The sequence below is a fragment of the Euleptes europaea genome, chromosome 18 (genome assembly GCF_029931775.1).
Source record: "Euleptes europaea isolate rEulEur1 chromosome 18, rEulEur1.hap1, whole genome shotgun sequence".
NCBI classification, from domain to species: Eukaryota; Metazoa; Chordata; class Lepidosauria; order Squamata; family Sphaerodactylidae; genus Euleptes; species Euleptes europaea.
The window spans coordinates 6957848-6980698 of NC_079329.1; the positions used below are offsets into that span (position 1 = coordinate 6957848).

Sequence of the window (22851 nt, forward strand, 5' to 3'; positions counted from 1 at the left end):
GCCACTGGCAGGAGTTTTTTTGGGGGGAGCCTGAGGAGGGCAGGGTTTGGGAAGGAAGGGACTGTGCCATAGGGCGAAAATGCATGGTCGCTTTAGCCTCCTTTATTCCTTGTTTTAGCCAGGATTCAGCCAGGATCGAACACATGCACCAGTCATTGCAAAGCTTTTCACTTATTTAGACCAAACTGCACAGATTCCCAGAGACTGGGGCCTGGCCATTATTATTCCGATCTATAAAAAAGGGTTGAAGTCAGATCCATCAAATTATCACCCTATAAGCCTTCTTAGTGTGGTGAGCAAACTTTATTCTAGACACCTGTCCTGGAAGTTCTGGGACTGGCTTGATAGAGAGGAGATTCTAGCAAAAGAACGAGCTGGATTTAGAAGAGGCCACTCCATAATGGATTAATGTCTGATTCTATGCCACTTGGTAGAGAAATATACTGACAGACCACGGGGGGCCCTTTATGCAGCCTTCGTTGATTATAAGATGGTGTTTGATAGCATTTCACGTAACAGACTCTGGAAAAAATTAGAAGCTTCCACTATAGACTGGAGACTGCTTGCCCTCATACGCACACTGCATGAGAACAATTATTTAGCAGTGAGATGTAACCCCCAAGGTCATTTATCACATAAGATCCTAGTTAAAAGAGGAGTGAAACAAAGATGCGTTTTAGCTCCTCTGCTCTTTAATTTTTATATAAACTCTATGGTACGATGTTTATCCAACTCTAATTTCCATCCAGCCAACATGGCAAACAGACCAATCTCCACACTTTTGTATGCAGATGACACGGTAATCTTAGCTCACACAGAGATAGGGCTTAGAAGAGCCCTTAGAGCACTTGTGAACTATTGTAAAGAGGAGCACTTATTAATTAAGTTCACTAAGACCAAAATTATGGTCTTCTCTCATAAGACCATAAAACATAGTGGCAGATAGATGGTCATGAGATCGACCAAGTCAAGGTGTTTAGATACCTAGGCATAGTATTTCAAGCCTCTGGCTCATGGTCAGCTCAGCTGTCCCAAGTGTCTGAGTCATCTCAGACGACTGCTATGGCAACTCTGAGATTCTTTCTTACTAAAGGGGGTTCTCACATACCTTCTGCTATGAAAGTTTTCCAGGGAAAGGTAATTCCTCAACTCATGTTTGGGTGGCAGATATGCCTCTATAACAGATACTACAAATTAGAAGTGGTCCAGTCCTCAGATCCCTATTCGGAGTCCCACAATGTATTTCAAATGCATTGATCAGACTGGAAGCCAGGATGGTAACATTAGAAACATGTGCATGGTACCATGCTATTTCTAATTGGTTAAACTTAAGCTGTTCCCATCTGGTTTAACTCCCCCAATCTTTGCAGATAATTTTTCCTCAAAATGGATTAAATCAATTGAGGATAAATAGCAACATTTAGGATTATCAAGCACAACTCTACTAAATCTTGGCTATCAAAGAGCAAAAACTGTAGCCAAACAGAGGCTATGGGACACTGCCCTTTAAGCTGACAGATCAAGGGCTCACTCGGTTCCAGTAGTGGAGAACCGTATTAATTTTTTGGCTCCCGCAAATTATCTCTATGCCTTAGATTACCCCAAACATTGGAGAGCCTTTACTTTGGCCAGCTTTAATGCCCTTCCGTCTGCTCTTCTTGAAGGGAGATATGCCTGTCTCCCTTACGAACTCCGCCTCTGTCCATGTCAATCTGGAATGGTGGAAACAGTTGAACATGTTCTTTTACAATGCCCATTTTATCAAGACATACGTAAAATGTTCATCGATCCACTTTTGTCTAGCTTTCCAGATAGAGATAGAGTTAGCCACACTACTTTGTTATTAGATGATTGTGTTAAAGATATTACCTATCAGGTTGCGAGATTCTGTGCCAGGGCATGTGTAATAAGGCAGAAGAAGCTGTTTAAAAGACATTATAACATTAACAGACATGTTAAACAGACCATTTTACCAAGAGTTGTTGTAACTAAATTTTCATTTGATCAAATACTAGACATTTTTAAATTATTTATGATATTTCTTTTTGTGTAAGCTGGTATTTGACCGTAATAAATAAATGATGATGATGACCTCAAATGTTATGAGGGCCGGATATGAAATAATGTCACTTGCTCGGGCCAGGACCTGCCTTGTCAGCCAAAATTGAGAGTGGGGTGGTGGCGGTGGCTCCCTTAGCTGGTTCATGGGCTGGATAAGAGCTATCAAGGGGCTGGATCCAGCCCTCGGGCCTTATGTTTGACCATCCTGGTTTAATGCTTTTTTCCTGATCAGCTGTTCTTTTCTGTTCAACTCAGGCCTCAGGATAATGACATAGCATTTGGGGGAAAAGATGCAGCCTAGTAAGCCAGCACTAGAAGTGAAGATGGAGAAGATCTCCATGGCCACCATGTCTTTTCCTTGAGTGCTCAGGTAGGTGGGGACAAAAGACAGCCAAACACTGCAGAAGACCAACATGCTGAAGGTGATGAACTTGGCTTCGTTGAAACTGTCGGGCAACTTTCTGGCGAGGAAAGCCACAGTGAAGCAGACTAAGGCCAGTAAGGCCATGTAGCCCAAGACACAGTAAAACATGGTGGCTGACCCTTCATTGCATTGTACTATGATTTCTCTACTGAGTGAATGCATGTCCACATCTGGGAAGGGAGGAGAAGATGCCAACCAAACAGCACATATGCCAACTTGAACAAAGAAGCAAGAGATAACAATGTAATATGCCAATTGTTTCCCCACCCACTTTCGAAAAATGTTTCCTGGCCTAGAGGCCATAAATGCCAGAATGACTGTGAAAGTTTTTGCCAAGACAGAAGAAACAGCAACTGAGAAGACGATGCCAAATGTCGTTTGTCGGAGGAGGCAGGTCACCTTGTTAGGCTGTCCGAGAAAGAGCAAGGAGCAGAGGAAGCATAGGAGGAGAGAGATGAGTAGACAGTAGGTGAGGCTCCGGTTGTTGGCTTTAACGATGGGGGTGTCCTTGTACTTGATAAAGATTGCGAGCACCAGGGCTGTGATCAGAGAAAAGGAGAGAGCCAAAAAGGCTAAAATTATGCTCAAGGGTTCAGAAAAGGAAAGGAAATTTGGAATCTTGGGAATGCATTGATCTTGTGCCAGGTTTGGATAATGACCTTCAGAGCAAGGCATGCAAGAATCCATGTCTGAAAGGAGAAGAGAACCTATTTAGACACTTTCATCAATGCCCGGAAGTTCTGTTTTCTTTTAAACTGAGTTTCCATTATTTCTTAGAAGTATTAATCAAATCTCTAGAAATAAATGGGGCAACCCAAGGAATGTTCCATACCAAGAAGTTTTTTCATGTTTCCCCATTTCCCCCATAGTGTGGATGTTTAAATTCCTTCCCTTCATGCAATCAGTCTACAAAGCATATGGGAGCAATATGAATCAGAGCATTTCCTACCCTCTTTCTCTGAAATTTTCCCCTCTGGACATGGATCACAATCGTAGCAGCAGAATGGCTCCCCTTCCTTCTTTTTCTTGCTGTAACCAGGCTTGCAGTAGTTAGTACACAAAGATAAGGGAGGTAGCTGTGCTTGAAGAAAACAAGAATGTAGAACTGAAAAGATTCTGGGACTATTTTGCTTTACAAGACCTGTAAAAGTTGTCAAGGTAATGGAAGAGTACTATCTAAGAACTCAAGGAGGAATGTGTATTATCCAAAGGACCATGGAACCAACAGAGGTTGAAATGTTGCATGCTTGTTGAGCCCATTGATGCTGTTATTAAGTGCTCAATCAGCAAAATTCGTGGATTAAAAATCGTTGAGTCCATTTGCTATCCTCCTTAAATCTTCTGTCTCCTCATTTCACTAAATGAGAAAGAGTTTTGTATATTTTTCAGAGAAAGCAGAGATGTTTTCTCACCTGTGTGAGGTGTCTGTTCCACTTAATTCTGTCTTCATTGAAGATAACTCTTTTATTGAGCGGAACCTGAGGATCCAACCTCCCGATCTTGACTCTGACATAGGACTTATTTGGAAAAGTGACCAAGTTGATAATATCAAATCCACCTTTCAATTCTCCATGTTCGTTAAAGGTTACTTCATCTCCAGCACTGTTGTTGAAAGCAATTCTCTGAAGACGGGCGTGGAGCTTAGTAGAAAGAGAAAGAGCATTAAGGTAACTGGAGTCAACTGGACGGATTGGAATTTACTCACCAATACTTTTAGATTTGAATCAGATTTTTAGATTACTTTCTTCTAGGATGGAAGATTTTGCTTGCTCATGAGAATAAGCTTCCATTGCCAGTTACAAGATAATGGAATGAAGTATGATTCAGTGTGTTTCTGGAACGGATGCTGCTGAGGGAGCTTCCAAAAAAGTCCATTTTGGTTTTGCTGCATCCAGAGTAGGGCTGTCAATTCGGTTCCATCCGACATGAAAAACAGCTGAATTTTCCCTGATTCAGCTGTTTCTACTTCGAATGGACCTAAAGTAAAAAAAGGCGGGATAACGACGAACTGAACTCAATGAGTTCGGGCAGACATCAAAGAAATTCGTACAAGTTCAGCGCCCTGAAACAGCATTCTCCCGTGGCCAATCGGTGGCCAAGCGGGGTCTTCTTCTGGCCAATCAGTTGTGGATGAATGTGTGAACCCGGCTGCTGCGCAGCCCAGGGAGAGAAAGAGAGAGTATCTGTTTGTGTGTGAGAGAGATTGCCATGGGGGGGGGGGTGCATGTACACATTGGCACCTTTTCGCGGCTCCGGGGGTCATGTTTGGAGGTAGAGGTCCCAAAGTTCAGTGTAGCTTGAGGGGACCCTTCTTGCAAGAACCCCCAAGTTTTGTGAAGATTGGGTCAGGGCCCCCTGAGTCATGGGGCCCGGAAGGGGTCCCCCCAATCTGCCCATTGGAATAAAGCCATTAAAAACACATTCGCTGCATTCCGCGGCTCCAGGTGGGGACATTTTTGGAGGTAGAAGTCTCAAACTTTCAGTGTAGCTTGAGGGGACTCTTCTTGCAAGAACCCCCAAGTTTTGTGAAGATTGGACCCAATCTTCACAAATCTTGGGGGTTCTTGCAAGAAGGGTCCCCTCAAGCTACACTGGTTTGAGACCTCTACCTCCAAAAATGCCCCCCTGGAGCCGCGGAAAGCTACGAATGTGCATTAAATGGCTTTATTCCAATTGGGGGGGACCCCATAACTTGGGGGCCCCTGACCCAATCTTCACAAAACTTGGGGGTTCTTGCAAGAAGGGTCCCCTCAAGCTACACTGACAGTTTGGGACCTCTACCTCCAAAAATGCCCCCCTGCGGAGCCACAGAAAGCAGCAAATTTGTTTTAATGGCTTTATTCCAGTGGGCAGATGGGGGACCCCTTCCGGGCCCCATAACTTGGGCCCCCCTGACCCAATATTCACAAAATGTGGGGGTTCTTGCAAGAAGAGTCCCCTCAAGCTACACTGAAAGTTTGTGACCTCTACCTCCAAACATATTCCCCCGGGAGCCGCAGAAAGGCGCAAATATGTTTTTAATGGCTTTTAACGGCCGAATTATTCACAAACTCCGAATTTCATGCTGAATTCCACGGATCTAAATCGGGGGAGTTCGGACGTCAGCATTTCCCGAATAAAAATGGGCCAAATTTTGCCAGATCCGAATTTTACCGAATTTTTTTTCAACAGCCCTAATCCAGAGTGCATTTTGTTGGCCAGCAGCATTCATCACCATATATAAGAAAATGAGCCTATCCATTAGAAGGACAATAGGCATGCCCCCATGTTCCCTACAAAGCTGCAGGAAGCCAAAGGAAGCAGGAAGAGAAGTCCGCAGGGGCTGGTCAGAAAGGGAGTTGGTAAAACTCCTGGACAGAGGATTAGCACTTACCACATGGTGAGATGTAATTTCTCACTTTTCAACACGATATTTAGATTTTTGCTCCTCTTAGTCAGAGGGAAATACTCCATGATTCTGTAGGACTTCTCATAATTTACATGGCATCTACCATAGAATTTTGCAGAATTCTGACAGCATCATGCTAAGAATAGGGGATTGATGTCACTTTCAGGTTTTAACACAGAAGTGATCTTGCACAATCAGCAACATTTGGCTCCACCCTTTTGTAACCCTAAGCATGGCAGGGTTCTTTTTTTGTCAGTGAGGAGTAAATACCTTCCATGGTTGCACATTTAGAAGAGCCAGGATGCTCCCATCCTCCATCACTCTGTGGTTGGTTCTGGCAGAGGCCAAGATGTGTAGAGCATGTGCAATGGCATAGACAGCATTATAGATACTGTAGCTATGGCCAGTCATGCTCATTTCAAAGAAAGGTGCCGGGACAGTCTCCAGTCTCTCCTCTCCAGTGCATTTTTCATCCAAACTTGTTGGCTTAATGGAATCTGGCAATGCACAATCAAAGACTTGTTCCCAGAATGCCTTGAGAAAACCATCCTTCTCTGCCCAGGAAGGTTTTATTTGTTGGAGAAACGTATGGAATCCTAGGATGTCCTTTGAATGAATTGTGAAGGAAAGAGCACCATGGAATATTTGTATATCATATGGCTTTTGTACAAAATTGAATGCAAAATCCATTTGGGCTGTTGTAATCCACACTTTTCCTGTAGAGATTCTCTCCACATAATCCAAATCTGTAAAATTCACTAAAAATGTGGGAATAAAGATAATGGTCACCAGCCAGAGAAATGCTGTAGTTTCCCCATGTACAACAATTGCATTGGCTTTGCTATCCAGGAAATCTGTATTTCTTCTGTCAAGATATTTCAACATAAAATGTATGTCATCCCAATGGATCTGTCCTGTAGCTTTTTCTGTGAAGGCCACACAGATTCCATTCCTGGAAAGCATCGGTTCCAATGCTTGCAAGAAACGGTCTCCCCCTTCATCCTTCAGAGTGATGAGCCCAACCCATTTCCAACCAAAATATAGAAGTAGTTGGACAATTCCCTCATACTGAAGGGCTTCCTGGGGGACCGTGCGGTAAAAGGTAGGGAGACTGGTTGGGTTATCCACTTCTGATTCAAATGAGCCAAATGAAAACTAATAAGGAAAAAAATCATGTTACAGAGAGAGAATAGGAATACTGTATTTATCACCTTCTTCTTTCAGAAGGTCTTTAAATGTTATCCTAGATCTTGAACTTATTGTATTGGCAATGTAAATTGCATAAAAGACAACTCTGTTTTCCAGTCCATGGCATGTCTTCTTTTGTCTGCACATTTCCTCCTGCTGCTAGTAAACTTACCTGGAACCGTGGCAGTGTTTTAAACTTTTGTATGATTTATTTAAAATATTTATTAGCCATCTTTTCACCTTGCAGAACTCAAGGAGGCTTATAATGTGATTAAAACAAGTATTAATAAATACATAAAAGACCACAATTTTAAATATCAATCATGCCCAATTTAAGGTAATTTCTCAAAAGATATCACCATATCTAAACACTTTAGCATTTTTTTTCACACAGTAGGAGGAATGTCTTATCCGGCAACCATTAAGACCTTTTTGGGGGAAATGAACCAAATGATACTTTATGGTACTGGAGTCTGGGTAGAAGATATTTCAGATGACATCGATTCCTACTGAGATCAGCAGTTTTCAAACTTAATCAATATTGTTGAACTTTAGGTGTGTTTTGGGTATCATTTCCTTTCTGCCTGTGTCCTTCCATGCCCCAAAGTATTGCTGATTGATTGTTCACATGTAACCTTCTATGCTAATCTGGCAATGAGTTTTGACTAACTGGTATAAGTGAAACAGAACCTTGGTTTCAACATGCCATTGAATCCAGTGCTATATTCCATGTCAAATCCAGCAGTGCTCTTTCTTATGGGCAAGATTCTGGCATTAATCAATTGAGTTCAAGAGTAGCTTGTTTAAAATATATATTTTAAAAATTGGACCATATAGTCACTACAGGGGATATTATCTCTTTGTATTTCCCTCCTTTTGATCATGACCTTCCTTCATACCATTCAGACCCCACCCAGATGTGGAAACTGGAACGAGAAAGCTGATTTCAGTTCTTTAGCAGTATCCTAGAAGAATCAGATTCTTTTAGCCTTGGTGTTCAAAATAGGATTCAGAGTAAAAACCAAAATGATGCCTTCTAGGAATGTTGTTCATAATCTGAGAAGGCAAAAACCACAGAAAAAGTTGCCAGATTTGTGTGAATCCATAATATTTCTTTCCCCCTGCAATTCTTATTTTCTTCCATTTTAAGTAGCTACTGTAATAAAATCACAGTTCATAGTACTTAGAATGGATCATCCAGTAGATGGATGGAGTTGGCCAACAAATCAAACCAACACCCATGCATGAACAGAATGAAACTATTATACGATCTCCCCCACAAATCATTTCAACTTATTCAAATCAAATATTCAACACACATGCTTTGGAATCCTTATTGACAACTATCATTTCAAGTCCCATATCCCACCCAAATTCAATGTAACATATTTCACCTCTCCCCCTATTTTTTGCTTATAGTTCTTACTCTTTGCAACCCTTGACACTAGATCAGGAAGGGAGATTAAACTGCACGGGAGATTTGTGAAAGTCGAAATAATCTCAGTTCTCTGATCATACCTGTGGGATCTTGTAACGACTTAAGAGAGTTGCCATGTTTGATGAGATTTCAAAACTAAGTCCCCCAATGACGCCCATCACTTTTTTCTGGGTGCCACATTTGTAGTTGGGGACGAGTTCAAGTGATGTGAAAAGCAGATCCAAGGTAGTCCTGAATGTCCATTTTTGGTCTGTAGTGGAGTCATGGATGTGGAACCCAAGAGTGACATTGGGCAAGATGTTGGGGTTCTTGTTGATCTCATGGATGGCAAACACCAAGGCAACGATATGCTGGTAGTACTTTGTTGTCAGGCTGCAGAGAAAATAAATTGTTGTTTGAAAGAGAATGCTTCTATCTATGGCCTTGGATCTAAGAACACAATAAGGCCACAGCTAAATCAGACAAATGGCCCATCTCGGACGCTTTTCTTTTCTCACATCGCTACTGGGAAACCCACAAGCTGGACATTGAGCCATCAGTCATTCCCACTATTCACTTTTTCAAATATTTAGAATTACTAAAATTAGACATTTTCATCTCTACATTAGTGGAGCCATTAATTTTCTCAAAATTTTCTATATTTTTAAAATATTACTTCTCTCTTAGTAACTTTATTTTGAAGTCCTGACATCCCTTGTTTAGAACTGACCTTGCTCAAAAAAGCTCAGTGTATAGGTATGATAACTGAAACAGAGCAATCTACTCCTAAATTATTCATGAAGCAATAGGTCATGTAACTGATATAAGCAAAATCTTTGTGTTTTGGAACATTAGTCTTTCATTTTGGTCCCCACAATACTTATTGTCTATCCATTATTATTAAAAAATGCCTATTGTGTTTTGCAAATATACAGAATTGCTAAAATAAAACCAGACATCATCATCAAATCTACATTTGCGGTGCCACAAATTCCTTACGTTGGATAACATGTATCATCATGGTAGGGGTGCCGTTGAAAAGGAACTTCTTGGGAAGAACAACCAAAATGAGTAACAATTCCACCAATTAGGATTTCACCTGGCTGATACCACTGATGTGGAATCTGAGGAGAAATGTTCCCTGTGCACTTCGTACTATGTACTTCATACACCACGTGCAGAAGCAGCATCTTTATCAGCAGCCACACTGCCAAACACTGCCAAGTGAAATCAAAGAACCATGCAAAATAACAGCAGTGCGTTAGCTATGCACATGCTAATGGCTATGCAAACAGGAATGAAGGCGAGTGGGGGGGTGTTCTCCTTTTGCGTCAGGACCGTGATTAGGCATTTTTAAAGTCCCATTTAAAAAAGGAGCTTTGAGTGAGCATCAAAACTGACCATGCATAAATAGCCAATGTGTCTTAGAACATGAGTTTCTTATTTTGGTTGCCACAATAATTGTCTATTCATTATTATTATAAAATGTCTATTCAGTTTTGCAAATATGCAAAATTCTAAAATATAGTCAGACATCATCATCTCAACATTAGAGGAGCCTTGAATTCCTTACATTGGGTAACATGTATCATCCTGGGAGGGGTGCCACTCAAATTGAACTTTTTGGGAAGTACAACCAAAATGATTTACAATTCCACCAATTAGGAGTTCACCTGGCTGATGCCACTGATGTGGAATCTGAGGAGAATTGTCCCCCGTGCACTTCGTACTATGTACTTCATACACCACAAGCAGAAGCAGCATTTGTATCAGCAGCCACATCTCAGACTCTGCCATGTGAAATCCAAGAACACCTCTCTCTCCACATGCACTGTCCTGGGCCTCCTCTACAGCATCATCATTAGGTTCAGCCTGGTTTCAAGAGGGTGGCTCAGATGGCCCCTGACTCTTCCAACACTCTTTTCAGCGGTGGACGTAGGGAACGTTTCTTTCCTGTCTCAACCTACTTCTTTGTATGCAATACCAGAGATATTGAGTACTGATACGAAAATCGCCTCTCTCTAGGCCCTCATTTGAGCTGTGAATGGCTCAGCGGAGAGTTTTATAAGCTGAACTCATAAGATTCTATTTCTGATTCGTTTTCTGTTTCCTTCTGGAAAGCTACTGGAACTGAGACTGGGCAAAGAAATTACAGTGATTCTGATAATTATAGTGGCGGTTATCTCCCCTGGAAGACTGCTAATATTGTTCTGGTATAACAATTTGCAGAACTAGCGAAGCAAAAAGAGTTTTTAAAAATCTTATCCCAGCTTCTTTATGATGAGGCATCAACTGGGATGGGGAGCTCAGATTGACTAGAAGAGGCCCCCGCCCACCCATGATGCAATAAAAAAATTGGGAATCTCTGAATGGAAGTTGCAAAGCAAGAACTGTGAACAACTTCTCCTTAAATGAATTCCTTTATTTATCTATCTTGAACATTTTTGCACCACTTATCCAGAGAACCTGTTCAGAGGGTTTTACAAAGTGAAGCATGATAAAGCAGCAAACAGCATAGAATCATTAAAAGTTCAAAGAAACCCAGCCTTAAAATCCAGCAATAAACCCCCAAGTTAAACCCTGTGTTCTCTCAGGTTAGGGACAAAGGATTAAAATGTTGGAAGATCAATCCGGCAATTAACCACTTGGGCAAAGAGAATAGGTTTGGCCTTGCACCTAAGTGATAGATGTCAGGTGAGCCTCAAAGGCAGGGGTGGGGAATGTCAGGCCCGGGGGCTGTATAAGGCCCGCAAAATCATTTGGTCTGACCCTTCATGGGTCTTGGCAGATCTCTAGCTCAGACGGATGCTGCCCTACCTGAATCTCTTGGGCCCAGCTGGGGATAGCAGAGCTCAAAAGCGAGTCGCTCTATGTGGCAGACACTTTGAGCCGTCTCCGGTCGTGCCTCTTGGCTAAATGTTTGACCAAATATAGCAGGCTACTTTTTAAGTTGATAATTTTGTATGGCCCGGGAATGATGTTCTAAATATCCAAATGGCCCTTGGCAGAAAAAAGATTCCCCACCACTGCTCAAAGGGAAGGGCATTAACATCAGTATGCCTTCACCCATCAACCAGCTGAATTTCGGTGGGGAGCAGCAGGAATCGGCAGATGAGTGCTCGCCATTAGTGGGCCTCTGGGATACTCAGGGAATTACCAGCAGCAAATAGTGGCATAGGCGTCTGTCACAGGGAATGCACCAGCGCCATTTACAGAGAGCAGTGGAAGGGACATCATCATGTCACCAGCAACCACATGGACAATCTGGTATTTGGGCAAAACACTTTGATAAAAATGGTATCCCCAACAACAGAGGCTTAGGCCTCTGTTTGCTGCAAGCACATTCTTCCTACCCTGCTCCGGTTGCAGGGGCTTATCTGACAACCCTCATATTCAATAAGCCTGTGCAATAACAGGGATGTCAGAAATAATGTTGATTGTCTTTGATTAGGCCTCTAAGTACTCTCTCTCCCTCTTTCTCTCAAACAGAAAATCCCGAACCAGCATTTTAGATTTTAAATTTACAGGAATGAAACATTCAAATGTAGATTTTTTTTCAACCTCCCCACCAAGAAATAAAGGCCCATAGAAACTCTCTAAATGTGTCTCAGATGCCTATTACAGAGGAATATCAGGGGAAGGTTTCTGGGTTTCATTCTATGCATAAAACAAAATAGCCACAGATAAATGGATAAATAAATAGATAAAAACAAAATAGCCACAGATAAAAAATAAATAGATTCAGATAAAGATACAGCTGCAGAACAAGTGAATAGATGAATGAAGAGTTTAATGCTTTTTCCTGATCAGCTGCTCTCTTCTGTTCAACTCAGGCCTCAGGATAATCACATAGCATTTGGGGGAAAAGATGCAGCCTAGTAAGCCAGCACTGGAAGCTAAGATGGAGAAGATCTCCACGGCCACCATGTCTTTTCCTTGAGTGCTCAGGTAGGTGGGGACAAAGGACAGCCAAACACTGCAGAAGACCAACATGCTGAAGGTGATGAACTTGGCTTCGTTGAAACTGTCAGGCAACTTTCTGGCGAGGAAAGCCACCATGAAACTGACTGAGGCCAGTAAGCCCATGTAGCCCAAAACACAATAAAACATGGTGGCTGATCCTTCATTGCATTGCACGATGATTTCTCTACTGAGTGAATGCATGTCCACATCTGGGAAGGGAGGAGAAGACTCCAGCCAAACAGCACATATGCCAATTTGAACAAGGAAGCAAAAGATAACAATATAACATGCGAATTGTTTCCCCACCCACTTTCGAAAAACGTTTCCTGGTTTAGAGGCCATAAATGCCACAATGACTGTAACAGTTTTTGCCAAGACGGAAGAAACAGCAACTGAGAAGATGATGCCAAAAGTCGTTTGTCGGAGGAGGCAGGTCACCTTGTTGGGCCTTCCGATGAAGAGTAAGGAGCAGAGGAAGCAGAGAAAGAGAGAGATGAGTAGACAGTAGGTGAGGCTCCGGTTGTTGGCTTTAACGATGGGAGTGTCCTTGTACTTGACAAAGATTGCAAGCACCAGGGCTGTGATCAGAGAAAAGAAGAGAGCCAAAACGGCTAAAATCATGCTCAAGGGTTCAGCAAAGGAAAGGAAATTTGGAATCTTGGGAATGCATTGATCTTGTCCCAGGTTTGGATATTGACCTTCATAGCAAGTCATGCAAGAATCCATGTCTGAAAGGAGAAGAGAACCTATTTAGACACATTCCTCATATAAAAACAATTTGATGAGATAGTACCTAACTTTGTATGGTCAACCCTTGATGAAATAACAAAACTCACTATGCTGTGTACAATCAACCTGAAATGCAAATGTTTTGTATGGTAGGTTCCCTTTAAGATCTGTTCTATAGTAGGTGTCTTTAAGATCTGACAGTTTTTTTATAGCTGGTTCACCTATATGTAATTATGTATGTTTCTTTTCAGGAACACTGAAGGGACTGTAAAAGAATTTTATACTTGGGAAAACTACTAGATAGTGTCTCCTTGAAACTGGTAGGTTTCTTTATTAATCACACTAGGATTTTTAAACAGTGTGTAAATATGTGTTAGTTGTTAAGTATTTCTGAATCTTTGTAGCAACAGTTTAGTGGGCTGATGAAGACACCCTCAAAGTGGTTTACATTCTGAGTAACCGTCACGGTCCATAGTATTTGAGTAGATAATAAAACACATCTATATGAAGTATAGTGACAGTTATTATATACCTGTATGTTTACAGCAAAAATGCATTTGATATATAAATAAAAAATACAATTTAAAGGCACAAACAATCAGGAATACTGGCATGTATCTTAAACTTCTGAAGAAGAAGAAGAAGAAGAAGAAGAGTTGGTTTTTATATGCCGACTTTCTCTACCACTTAAGGAGATTTAAACCGGCTTACAAACACCTTCCTTTACCCCAAACCAGACACCCTGTGAGGTAGGTGGGGCTGAGAGAGCTCTAAGAGAGCTGTATATTTATTGGCCTTTCTCATTTGCAACCCTTGATGAAAATAGTTTTGTTAACCTGTCCTGGCATTGACTTTCAGCCTATACACATATATTGATATGAGAGTGTGAATTCTATTGTGGTGAAAAGGACCTTTCTGGGAGTTTGGGAGTTCATGGTGATACTTCCCAATCTTGTACCGGGTTGCTTCTTTTCTTAAAACAGAACTATGCCCTCCTGTTGCCCGGGAGATGTGTTTTCTTTGGAACCAAGTTCCCATTATTTCTAAAAAAGTATTACGCAAATATCTGGAAATAAATGGAGCAACGCAAGGAATGTTCAATACTGAGAAGCTTTTTCATGTGTTTACATGCCCTCCCTTCAGGCGATCAGCCTAAAAAACATATGGGGATCTTCAGCAGGAGTCATCTGAATCAGAGCATTTCCTACCCTCTTTGTCTGAAATCTTCCCTTCCGGACATGAATCACAAACATAGCAGCAGAATGGCTCCCCTTCCTTCTTTTTCTTGCTGTAACCAGGCTTGCAGTTGTCATTACACACAGATAAGGGAGGCAGCTGTCATTGAAGAAAACGAGAATGGGGAACTGAGAAGATTTTGGGAGTCTTTTAGTTCACATAGCTGTAAAAGTTGTTAAGATAATGGGAAGAGGAATATCTTGGATATCAAGGAAGAATGCTCATTATTCAAAGCACTATGGAACCAACGGAGGTTGAAATGTTGCATGCTTGTTGAGCCCAGTGATGGTGCAATTCACAGCCTACTCCTCAATCTCTAGGATGAAAGTCCTTTGGAGGCCAACAATGGGCTTAATTGGCTTTGGGGGCCCCTACACTGGCGGCTGGGCTACTTAAGTCTTGCAGGGTGGACCCAAAGTAGATGGGGAGTAGATGTTCCACCAGCACAAAGCCCAACGCTGGCAACCTGGAGGGGGTTCCTAAGGCATGCTGGGGGGGCAGAGCTGCCGATAGGAAGCTTCCTGTGCCTTTTGGCTTTTTTGCAGGCATAGCCTTGCTGTTCTCAATGGAGCCAAATGCCCTTTAAAGCCTTTCAGTGGCTGGGAACCGGCTTTGGGGGCACCGCAACAGTGCCTCAACTACGCTGTCCCCAGCCTCTGAAAGGTCAGTATCTCCATCAGCAAAATTCATGGACTAAGAAAGTTTCTGACTCTGTTTGCTATCTTCCTTAAATCTCCTGTCTACTCATTTCATTAAAGTTTGTATATTTTTGAGAGACAGTGGTGATGTTTTCTCACCTGTGCGAGGTGTCTGTTCCACTTAATTCTGTCCTCGTCGATGGTAAATCTTTTACTAATTGGAACCTGAGGATCCAGCCTCCCGATCTTGACTCTGACATAGGACTCATTTGGAAAAGTGACCAAATTGGTAATATCAAATCCACCTTTCAATTCTCCATGTTCGTCAAAGGTCACTTCATCTCCAGCACTGTTGTTGAAAGCGATTCTCTGAAGAAGTGTGTGGAGCTTAGTAGAAAGAGAAAGAGCATTAAAGACCGTGGGGTCAATTCCATGGATTGGAGTGTACTCAGCAATACTTTTCAGTTTCAAACTGATTTTTAGATTACTTACATTAAGGACGGAAGGTTTTTTTTATGAATGGGAGTATTTTGGTTGCTCATGAGAATAAGCTTCCATGGCCAGTTACAAGACAAAGGAATGAAGTTTGATTCAGGGAGTTTCTGGAATGAATGCTGCTGAGGAAGCTTCCAAAAAAATCCATTTTGGTTTTGCTGCCTCCAGAGTGCACTTTGTTGGCCAGCAGCATTCATCGCCATATATACGCAAATGACCCTATCCATTAGAAGAACAATAGGCATGCCCCCACCTTCCTTACAGAGCTGCAGGAAGCCAAAGGAAGCATGAAGAGAAGCAAAGTCTGCAGGGGCTGGTCAGAAAGGGACAGATGGTCAGTGCTTACCAGGTGGTGAGATTTAATTTCTCACTTTTCATCTGCATCTCTAGATTTGTGCTCTGGTTAGTCAGAGGGAAATACTCCATGATTCTGTAGGAGTTCCCATAATTTCCATGGCTTTTACCATGGAATTTTTGGTAATTCTGACAGCATCATGCTGGGGACAGGGAGTTGATGTCACTTCTGGGTTTTCACTCAGAGGTGATCTCAAATCGTCAGTGACACTTTTTCAACGGCCCCACCTCTTTGCAACCCTCAGCATGACAGGGGATTTTTCTTTGTCATTGAAGAGCAAATACCTTCCAAGGTGGCACATTCAGAGAAGCCAGGCTGCCGTCATCCTCCATGCCTCTGTGGTTGGTTCTGGCAGACGCCAAGATGTGTAGAGCATGTGCAATGGCATAGACAGCATTATAGATACTGTAGCTATGGCCACTCATGCTCATTTCAAAAAAAGGTGTTGGGACAGTCTCCAATCTCTCCTCTCCAGTGCATGTGTCTTCTGAATTTGTTGGATTAATGTAATCTGGTAACGTACATTGAAAGACTTGTTCCCAGAATTGCTTGATAAAACCATCCCCCTCTGTCTGGGAAGGTTTTATTTGTTGGAGCAATGTATGGAATCCTAGGATGTCCTTTGAATGAATCGTGAAGGAAAGAGCACCATGGAATATTTGTATATTTGATATCTTTTGCAAAATAGTGAATGCAAAGTCAATCTGGGCTGTTGTAATCCACACCTTTCCTGTAGAGGTTCTCACCACATAATCAGAACCTGTTAAATCCATTAAAATTGTGGGAATAGAGATAATGGTGGCCAGCCAGGCAAGGGTTGCACTTTCTCCATGTAGAACAATTGCATTGGCTTTGCTATCCAAGAAATCTGTATTACTACTGTCGAAATATTTTAATATAAACTGTATGCCATCCCACACGATCTGTATTATGGCTTTTTCTCTGAAGGCCACACAGATTCCTTTCCTGGAAAGCATAGGCTCTAATGCCTGCAAAAAACGGTCTCCTACTTCATTATCCATAGTGAAGAGCCCAACCCATTTCCAGCCAAAATGCAGAAATAGCTGGACAATTCCCTCATACTGAAGGACTTCCTGGGGGACCGTGCGGTAAAAGGGTGGGAGACTGGTTGGGTTATCCACTGCTGATTCAAATGAGCCAAATGAAAACTAATAGGAAAAAAATAATGTTACAGAGTGAGAATAGGAATACTTTATTTATCACCTTCTTGTTTTAGCAGGTTTTTAATTGTTACCTCATATCTTGATCCTGTTATATCTGCAACGTAAACTGCATAAAAGACTACACTGTTTTCTAGACTGTTGCACGTCTTTTTTCCCCTTCATATTTCCTGTCGCAGCTAGTAAACTTGTCTGGATCCATGGCTGTTTTTTTACATTTTTGTTTTATTTATTTAAAGTATTTACTAGCCATTTTTTCACTTTGCAGAACTCAAGGCGGCTTATAATGTGAATAAAACAAGTATTATAGAAAATACATAAAAGATCACAATTTTAAATCTCAATCATACCCAATTTCAATTTATTTCTCAGAATATATCACCCTATCTAAATGGTTTATCACTTTTTTTCACACAGCAGGGGGAATGAATTATCCAGCAGCTATTAAAACCTTATTTTGGGAAAAGTGAACCAAATGTAGAGGTGTAAAAGAAAATCCAGGAAAATTCGGGTTCGGGCTTCTTGACCATTTTTTTTCTGGGAAAACCAGAATGCCAAATTTACTATACCAGTAAACATAGGAATTCGGCTTTACGTTCAGGTTTCCTGAAAAATTCAGCCATTTAAACCCTGTGGGGACTTTTTGATGTTTTCGCAGCTCCTCGGGGGGCATATTTGCAGGTAGATATCCCAAATTTTCAGAGTTGCTGGAAGGTACTCTCCTTGCAAGAACCCCGAAGTTTTGTGAACATTGGGTGAGGGGTTCTGAAGTTATGGGGTCTGGAAGAGGTCACCTTCCTTCCTCCATAGGGACCAATGCAAAGCGTTTGCAATGGATTTCAATAGAGGTAGGGGGGCGACCTCTTCCAGAGCCCAGAACCTCAGACCCCACTTTCCTATATCTTTTCTATGGAGGAGGATGGGATTACCCTGACCCAATCTTCACCAAACCTGGGGGTTCCTGCAAGGAGAGTCCCTTCTAACTACCCTGAAAATTTGGGACCTCTAATAGCAACCCCCCATAGCAGCTTCAAAATCAAAACAAAAAACCCATAGACTAACATGGGTGGGAAATTTTCCCAGCCCGTTTTCTCTATTCCTAACAATTAATGCAAGCCAGCCAGCCAAGACCTATGCAACCACCAGACAACCTAGTAGCACAACCTAGCTACCTAGAAGCACAACAACCTAGCAGCACAACAAACCACACGGAGAAGTCTATGCACAAAATACAAAGGGGGGGGGTCCTTTTGCCAACCCTAACAGAATCTAAACTATGCACAAAGCGGAGGCTGGACACAGCAGCACCCAGGCACTCTCTGGCGGCACACGCCCCACAAAACCTATGTCCAGCCACATGATGCCAGGTAGCTGGAGGTCTGGGGGCACTGCTGCCAGCCCAGATGTGGTGCCAACCAAGCCAACCCAATCCACAGTGCCAAACCTGACAACAACAATCAGGCATGCAATAAGGGTACAGAGAAAGAAACCAAACAGGAAACACTTAAACAGGAACCAAACCAACCTTTAACCCTTTAAAATACAAATCAAAAAGGAATTAAATAAGAATTTAAGCAGTTATGAGCAATAACAACTACAAAGTGTTGAAACCAATGTGAATTCAGTCCCAGAAACACCTCCCCTTGCTTGCATGCAGCCAGGTTTTGGAAGAAAAAAACAAATGAAATAAAATGATAGGGTCTCAAACTGTTAGATGTCTTCTCTTCTCCTCCAGGTAGAAGGCAAGTAATAATCCAATGGAAGCAGCAGGCTGTAATCCATCAGGTCAGCTCAGGATGAGGCCAGAAGGAGCAAAAGCCAAGGTTTTTGCACCAGAACAAACTCTCTCTCTCTCTGAGTGAGCAACAGCCAGTAGAGAGAGACCAAGTATTATAGTCTTTGGTCAACACATAGAAAAGATTGAATGGAGAATCCAGCTTCTGTGATTGGCCAAAGAACACTCTTCTCTCAGTGCTAGGGACTGTCTGGGCATTAAATTCCCAATTCCCTCCCCCTTGTTAGGCTGTCCAGGCAAGGTAGGTTGCACCAAGGAGAGCTTTCTACTTTCAGAAACAGGGGAAATAACTTCCTCCACTACAGATACATTGTATCCCTATGGAGGAGCCGGGCGAACTTTCCCACCGTTTAAAGCCGGCTCCTCCATTGAGGTACATTGCAAAGATCACACTAAGGAGTCTAAACACGCCCACTTTCCTATATCTTTTCTATGGAGGAGGATGGGGTTACCACTTACAGACCCCATACTTACAGACCCCCTGACCCAATCTTTACCAAACTTGGAGGTTCTTGTAAGGAGAGTCCCTTCTAGCTACCCTGAAAATGTGAGACCTCTACCTGCAAAAATGCCCCCCTCCAGGAGCCTCGGTAAGACAATCCTGAAAAAGCCAGATTTTCGGGAATGGCAAATTCGGCTTTGCCAACATCCTGGATTTTGTGGAATTGGTAAACCAGAAATTTACCAAAATGGCTTTTTTCCAATATTTTTCCAATATTCAGTTCGGTTCTTACAGAATGCACAGCCCTAACCAAATGATACTTTATGGCACTGGAGTTTGGGTAGAATATATTTCACACAACATTGGTTCCTTTTTGTTAATTTTTTGGGGAAATATAATCAGATTGCCTAAGTGTGTATCAAGTATAACTGTTCAGCAAGAATTTGCAATCCCTTCATTGGAAGAAGGTCAGTATTGTCTACTCTGACCGGCAATGGCTCTCCAGGGTCTCCGGCAGAGGTCTTTCCCATTAAATAATGCCTAATCAATTTAACTGGAGATGCAGGGGATTGAACCTGGAACCTTCTGCATACCAAGCAGTTACTATCTCACTGAGCCATGGATGACTGCTTGTTCACCAGTAACCTTCTATACTAATGAGGCAATTATTTTTGACTACCGGTATGAGTGAAACAGAACCTTGGTTTCAACATGCCATTTAATCAGTGTTATATTCTATGTAAAATCCAGCAGTACTCTTTCTTATGGGCACGGTTCTGGCATTAAACAGAATGCATTCAAGAGGAGCATGTTTGAAATTTATATTTTAAAAATCGGAGCATATGGTCTATACAGGGGGAAATCTTGCTTTGTTTTTTCCCTCCTTTTGATCATGACTTTCCCTCAACCCATTCAAACCCCACCTGGATGTGGAAACTGGAGACATGAAGTTGATTTCCATTCTTTAGCATTATCCCAGAAGAACCAGACACCTCTAGCTTTGATGTCCAAAAGAGGATTCAGAATAGAAACAAAAATGTTGCCTTGTAGGAATGTTGTTCATAATCTGAGAAGCCATAACCCACAGACAAATGTCGCCAGATGTGTGTGAAATGGCCACATTTCCTTTCCCCTGCAATCCCTCTTTGTTTCCATTTTGAGTAGCTACCATAATAGAAGCACAGTTCATAGTACTTAGAATGGTTTATCCAGTAGATGGATGGAATTGGCCAACAATCAAATCAACACCCATGCATTGAACAGAATCAAGCATTATAACATCCTCCCCCCCCCCAAATAAGCTCAACATATTCAAACGGAATATTCGTCACACATCCTCTGAAATCCTTCCTGACAATTCTCATTTCAAGATACATATCACACCCAAATGCAAAGTTACATAATTCACCTCTCCCCCAATTTTTTTGCTCATAGTTCTTACTATTTGAAACCCTTGGCCCTTGTTCGGGAAGGGGGCTTAAACTGCATGTGAGACATTTGAAAGTCCAATTAATGGCAGATCTCTGTTCTTACCTGTGGGATCTTGTAGCGACTTAAGAGAGTTGCCATGTCAGTTGAGGTTTCGGAACTATATCCCCCAATGACACCGATCATTTTTTTCTGGGTGCCACACTTGTAGTTTGGGACAAGTTCACGTGATGTGAAGAGTAGGTCTAGGGTGGTCCTGTAAGTCCATTTCAGATATATGTAGGAGTCATGGATGTGGAACCCAAGAGTGACATTGGGCAAGATATTGGGGTTCTTGTTGATCTCATGGATGGCAAACACCAAGGCGAGGATGTGCTGGTAGAACTTTGTTATCAGGCTGCAAACAAAATCAGTTATTGTTTGAGGAGAGAACTCTTCAATGTACGGCATCTGTATTGGTCACAGATGGTTCTAAGAACACAGTAAGGGCCCAACTAAATCTGAGAAATGGCTCATCTGGGACACTTTTCATTTCCCACAGCACAATGTTTCTGGAAACCCACAAGCTGGACATTGAAACATCAGACATTCCCACTACCCCCCAATGACTGGCATTCAAGTGGATACTGGAGGTTCTTCTTAGTTCCTCCTCCACAGAATCTCCCTTGCTGGTCTCCCTTCCAAGTACAGCTTCATCTTAACTTCCAAGATCTGGTGAGATCAGGCTTGATCATGCTGTCTCTCCTCTGTCCTGCATGTACTGCCAAGCAATTTCATTTGGTGATTCTGAGTTTTACTGTTGCGTACATATTCTAATTCTGTTTTGATCAAACCATTTGTATTCTTCTTCTAATCTATTTAACATATGCGCTCATATGTTACCCTAAATAGAGAAGAAGACTTGGTTTTTAATACCCCACTTTTCTCTATTTTATTAAGGAGACTCAAACCAGCTTCAAATTGCCTTCCCTTACTCTTCCCACAACAAACACCTTGTGAGGCAGGTGGGGCTGAGAGAGCTCTTAATAGAACTGTGACTAGCCTAAGGTCACCCAGCAGGCTTTATGTGTATGAGTGGGAAAAACAACCCTGTTCACCAGATTAGAGACCGCTGCTCATGTGGAGGAGTGCGGAATCAAACTCGGTTCTCTAGATTAGAGTCTACCATTATTAACTGCTACACCACACTGGCTCCATTTTAGTTGGGTGAATTATCATAAAGACTAGCCTTTGCAAGAGGCTGGGGCAACTGTAGGGATTTTTTAACCAGAATTTATGTGGATACATCGCTTAGGAAAAACACCTAATAAAGAGACAAGTGTTCAAAATATAGTTTTTTATAATTTTAAAAATAAGAATTATAGAATCATAGAATCATAGAGTTGGAAGGGACTACCAGGATCATCTAGTCCAACCCCATGCACAATGCAAGAAATTAACAACTACCTCCCCCCCACATCCCCAGTGACCCCAACCCTACCCCTACCATGCAGGATCACATAATCAAAGCACTCCCGACAGATGGACATCCAACCTCTGCTTAAAGACCTCCAAAGATGGGGACTCCACCACCCTCTGAGGAAGTGCATTCCACCATCGAACAGCCCTCCCTGTCAGAAAGTTAATCCTAATGTTTAGGTGGAATCGCTTTTCTCTTAGTTTAAATCCATTACTCCGTGTCCTAGTCTCTGGAGCAACAGAGAACAAGCTAGTTCCCCCAACAACATGACATCCCTTCAAATATTTAAACATGGCCCAAAACTGGACACAGTATTCCAAGTGAGGTCTGACCAATGCAGAATACAGAGGTAGTATGACTTCCCTTGATCTAGACTCAATACTCCTATTGATGCAGCCAGAATTGCATTGGCCTTCTTAGCCACCATATCACACTGTTGACTCAAGTTCAGTCTGTGGTCCACTAAGGGCGAAAACGCATGGTCGCTTTATCCTCCTTTAATCCCTGTTTCAGCCAGGATTCAGCCTGGATCGAACGCATGCGTTTCGCTTAATGTGCGTTCGATCCTGGCTAAAACAGGGATTAAAGGAGGATAAAGTGACCATGCGTTTTCACCCTAAGACTCCCAGATCTCTTTCACATGTTCTGTTGT

General features: G+C 42.1%; 2 protein-coding genes across 2 annotated transcripts; both read right to left on the minus strand.

Annotated features, from left to right (window-relative positions):
• Positions 1-2251: 2251 nt before the first annotated feature.
• LOC130490285 (vomeronasal type-2 receptor 26-like) lies at positions 2252-10260 on the minus strand. Its single transcript, XM_056864110.1, has 7 exons — positions 10129-10260; positions 9478-9695; positions 8580-8871; positions 6585-7028; positions 3898-4125; positions 3435-3561; positions 2252-3174 (listed from the first exon to the last, which is right to left on the minus strand). Exons 1-7 carry the CDS (start codon positions 10258-10260, stop codon positions 2252-2254), a joined length of 2364 nt encoding a protein of 787 aa, XP_056720088.1.
• A 2007-nt stretch (positions 10261-12267) lies between these two features.
• LOC130490286 (vomeronasal type-2 receptor 26-like) lies at positions 12268-21190 on the minus strand. Its single transcript, XM_056864111.1, has 5 exons — positions 20846-21190; positions 16179-17063; positions 15204-15413; positions 14379-14505; positions 12268-13169 (listed from the first exon to the last, which is right to left on the minus strand). Exons 1-5 carry the CDS (start codon positions 21188-21190, stop codon positions 12268-12270), a joined length of 2469 nt encoding a protein of 822 aa, XP_056720089.1.
• Positions 21191-22851: the final 1661 nt, after the last annotated feature.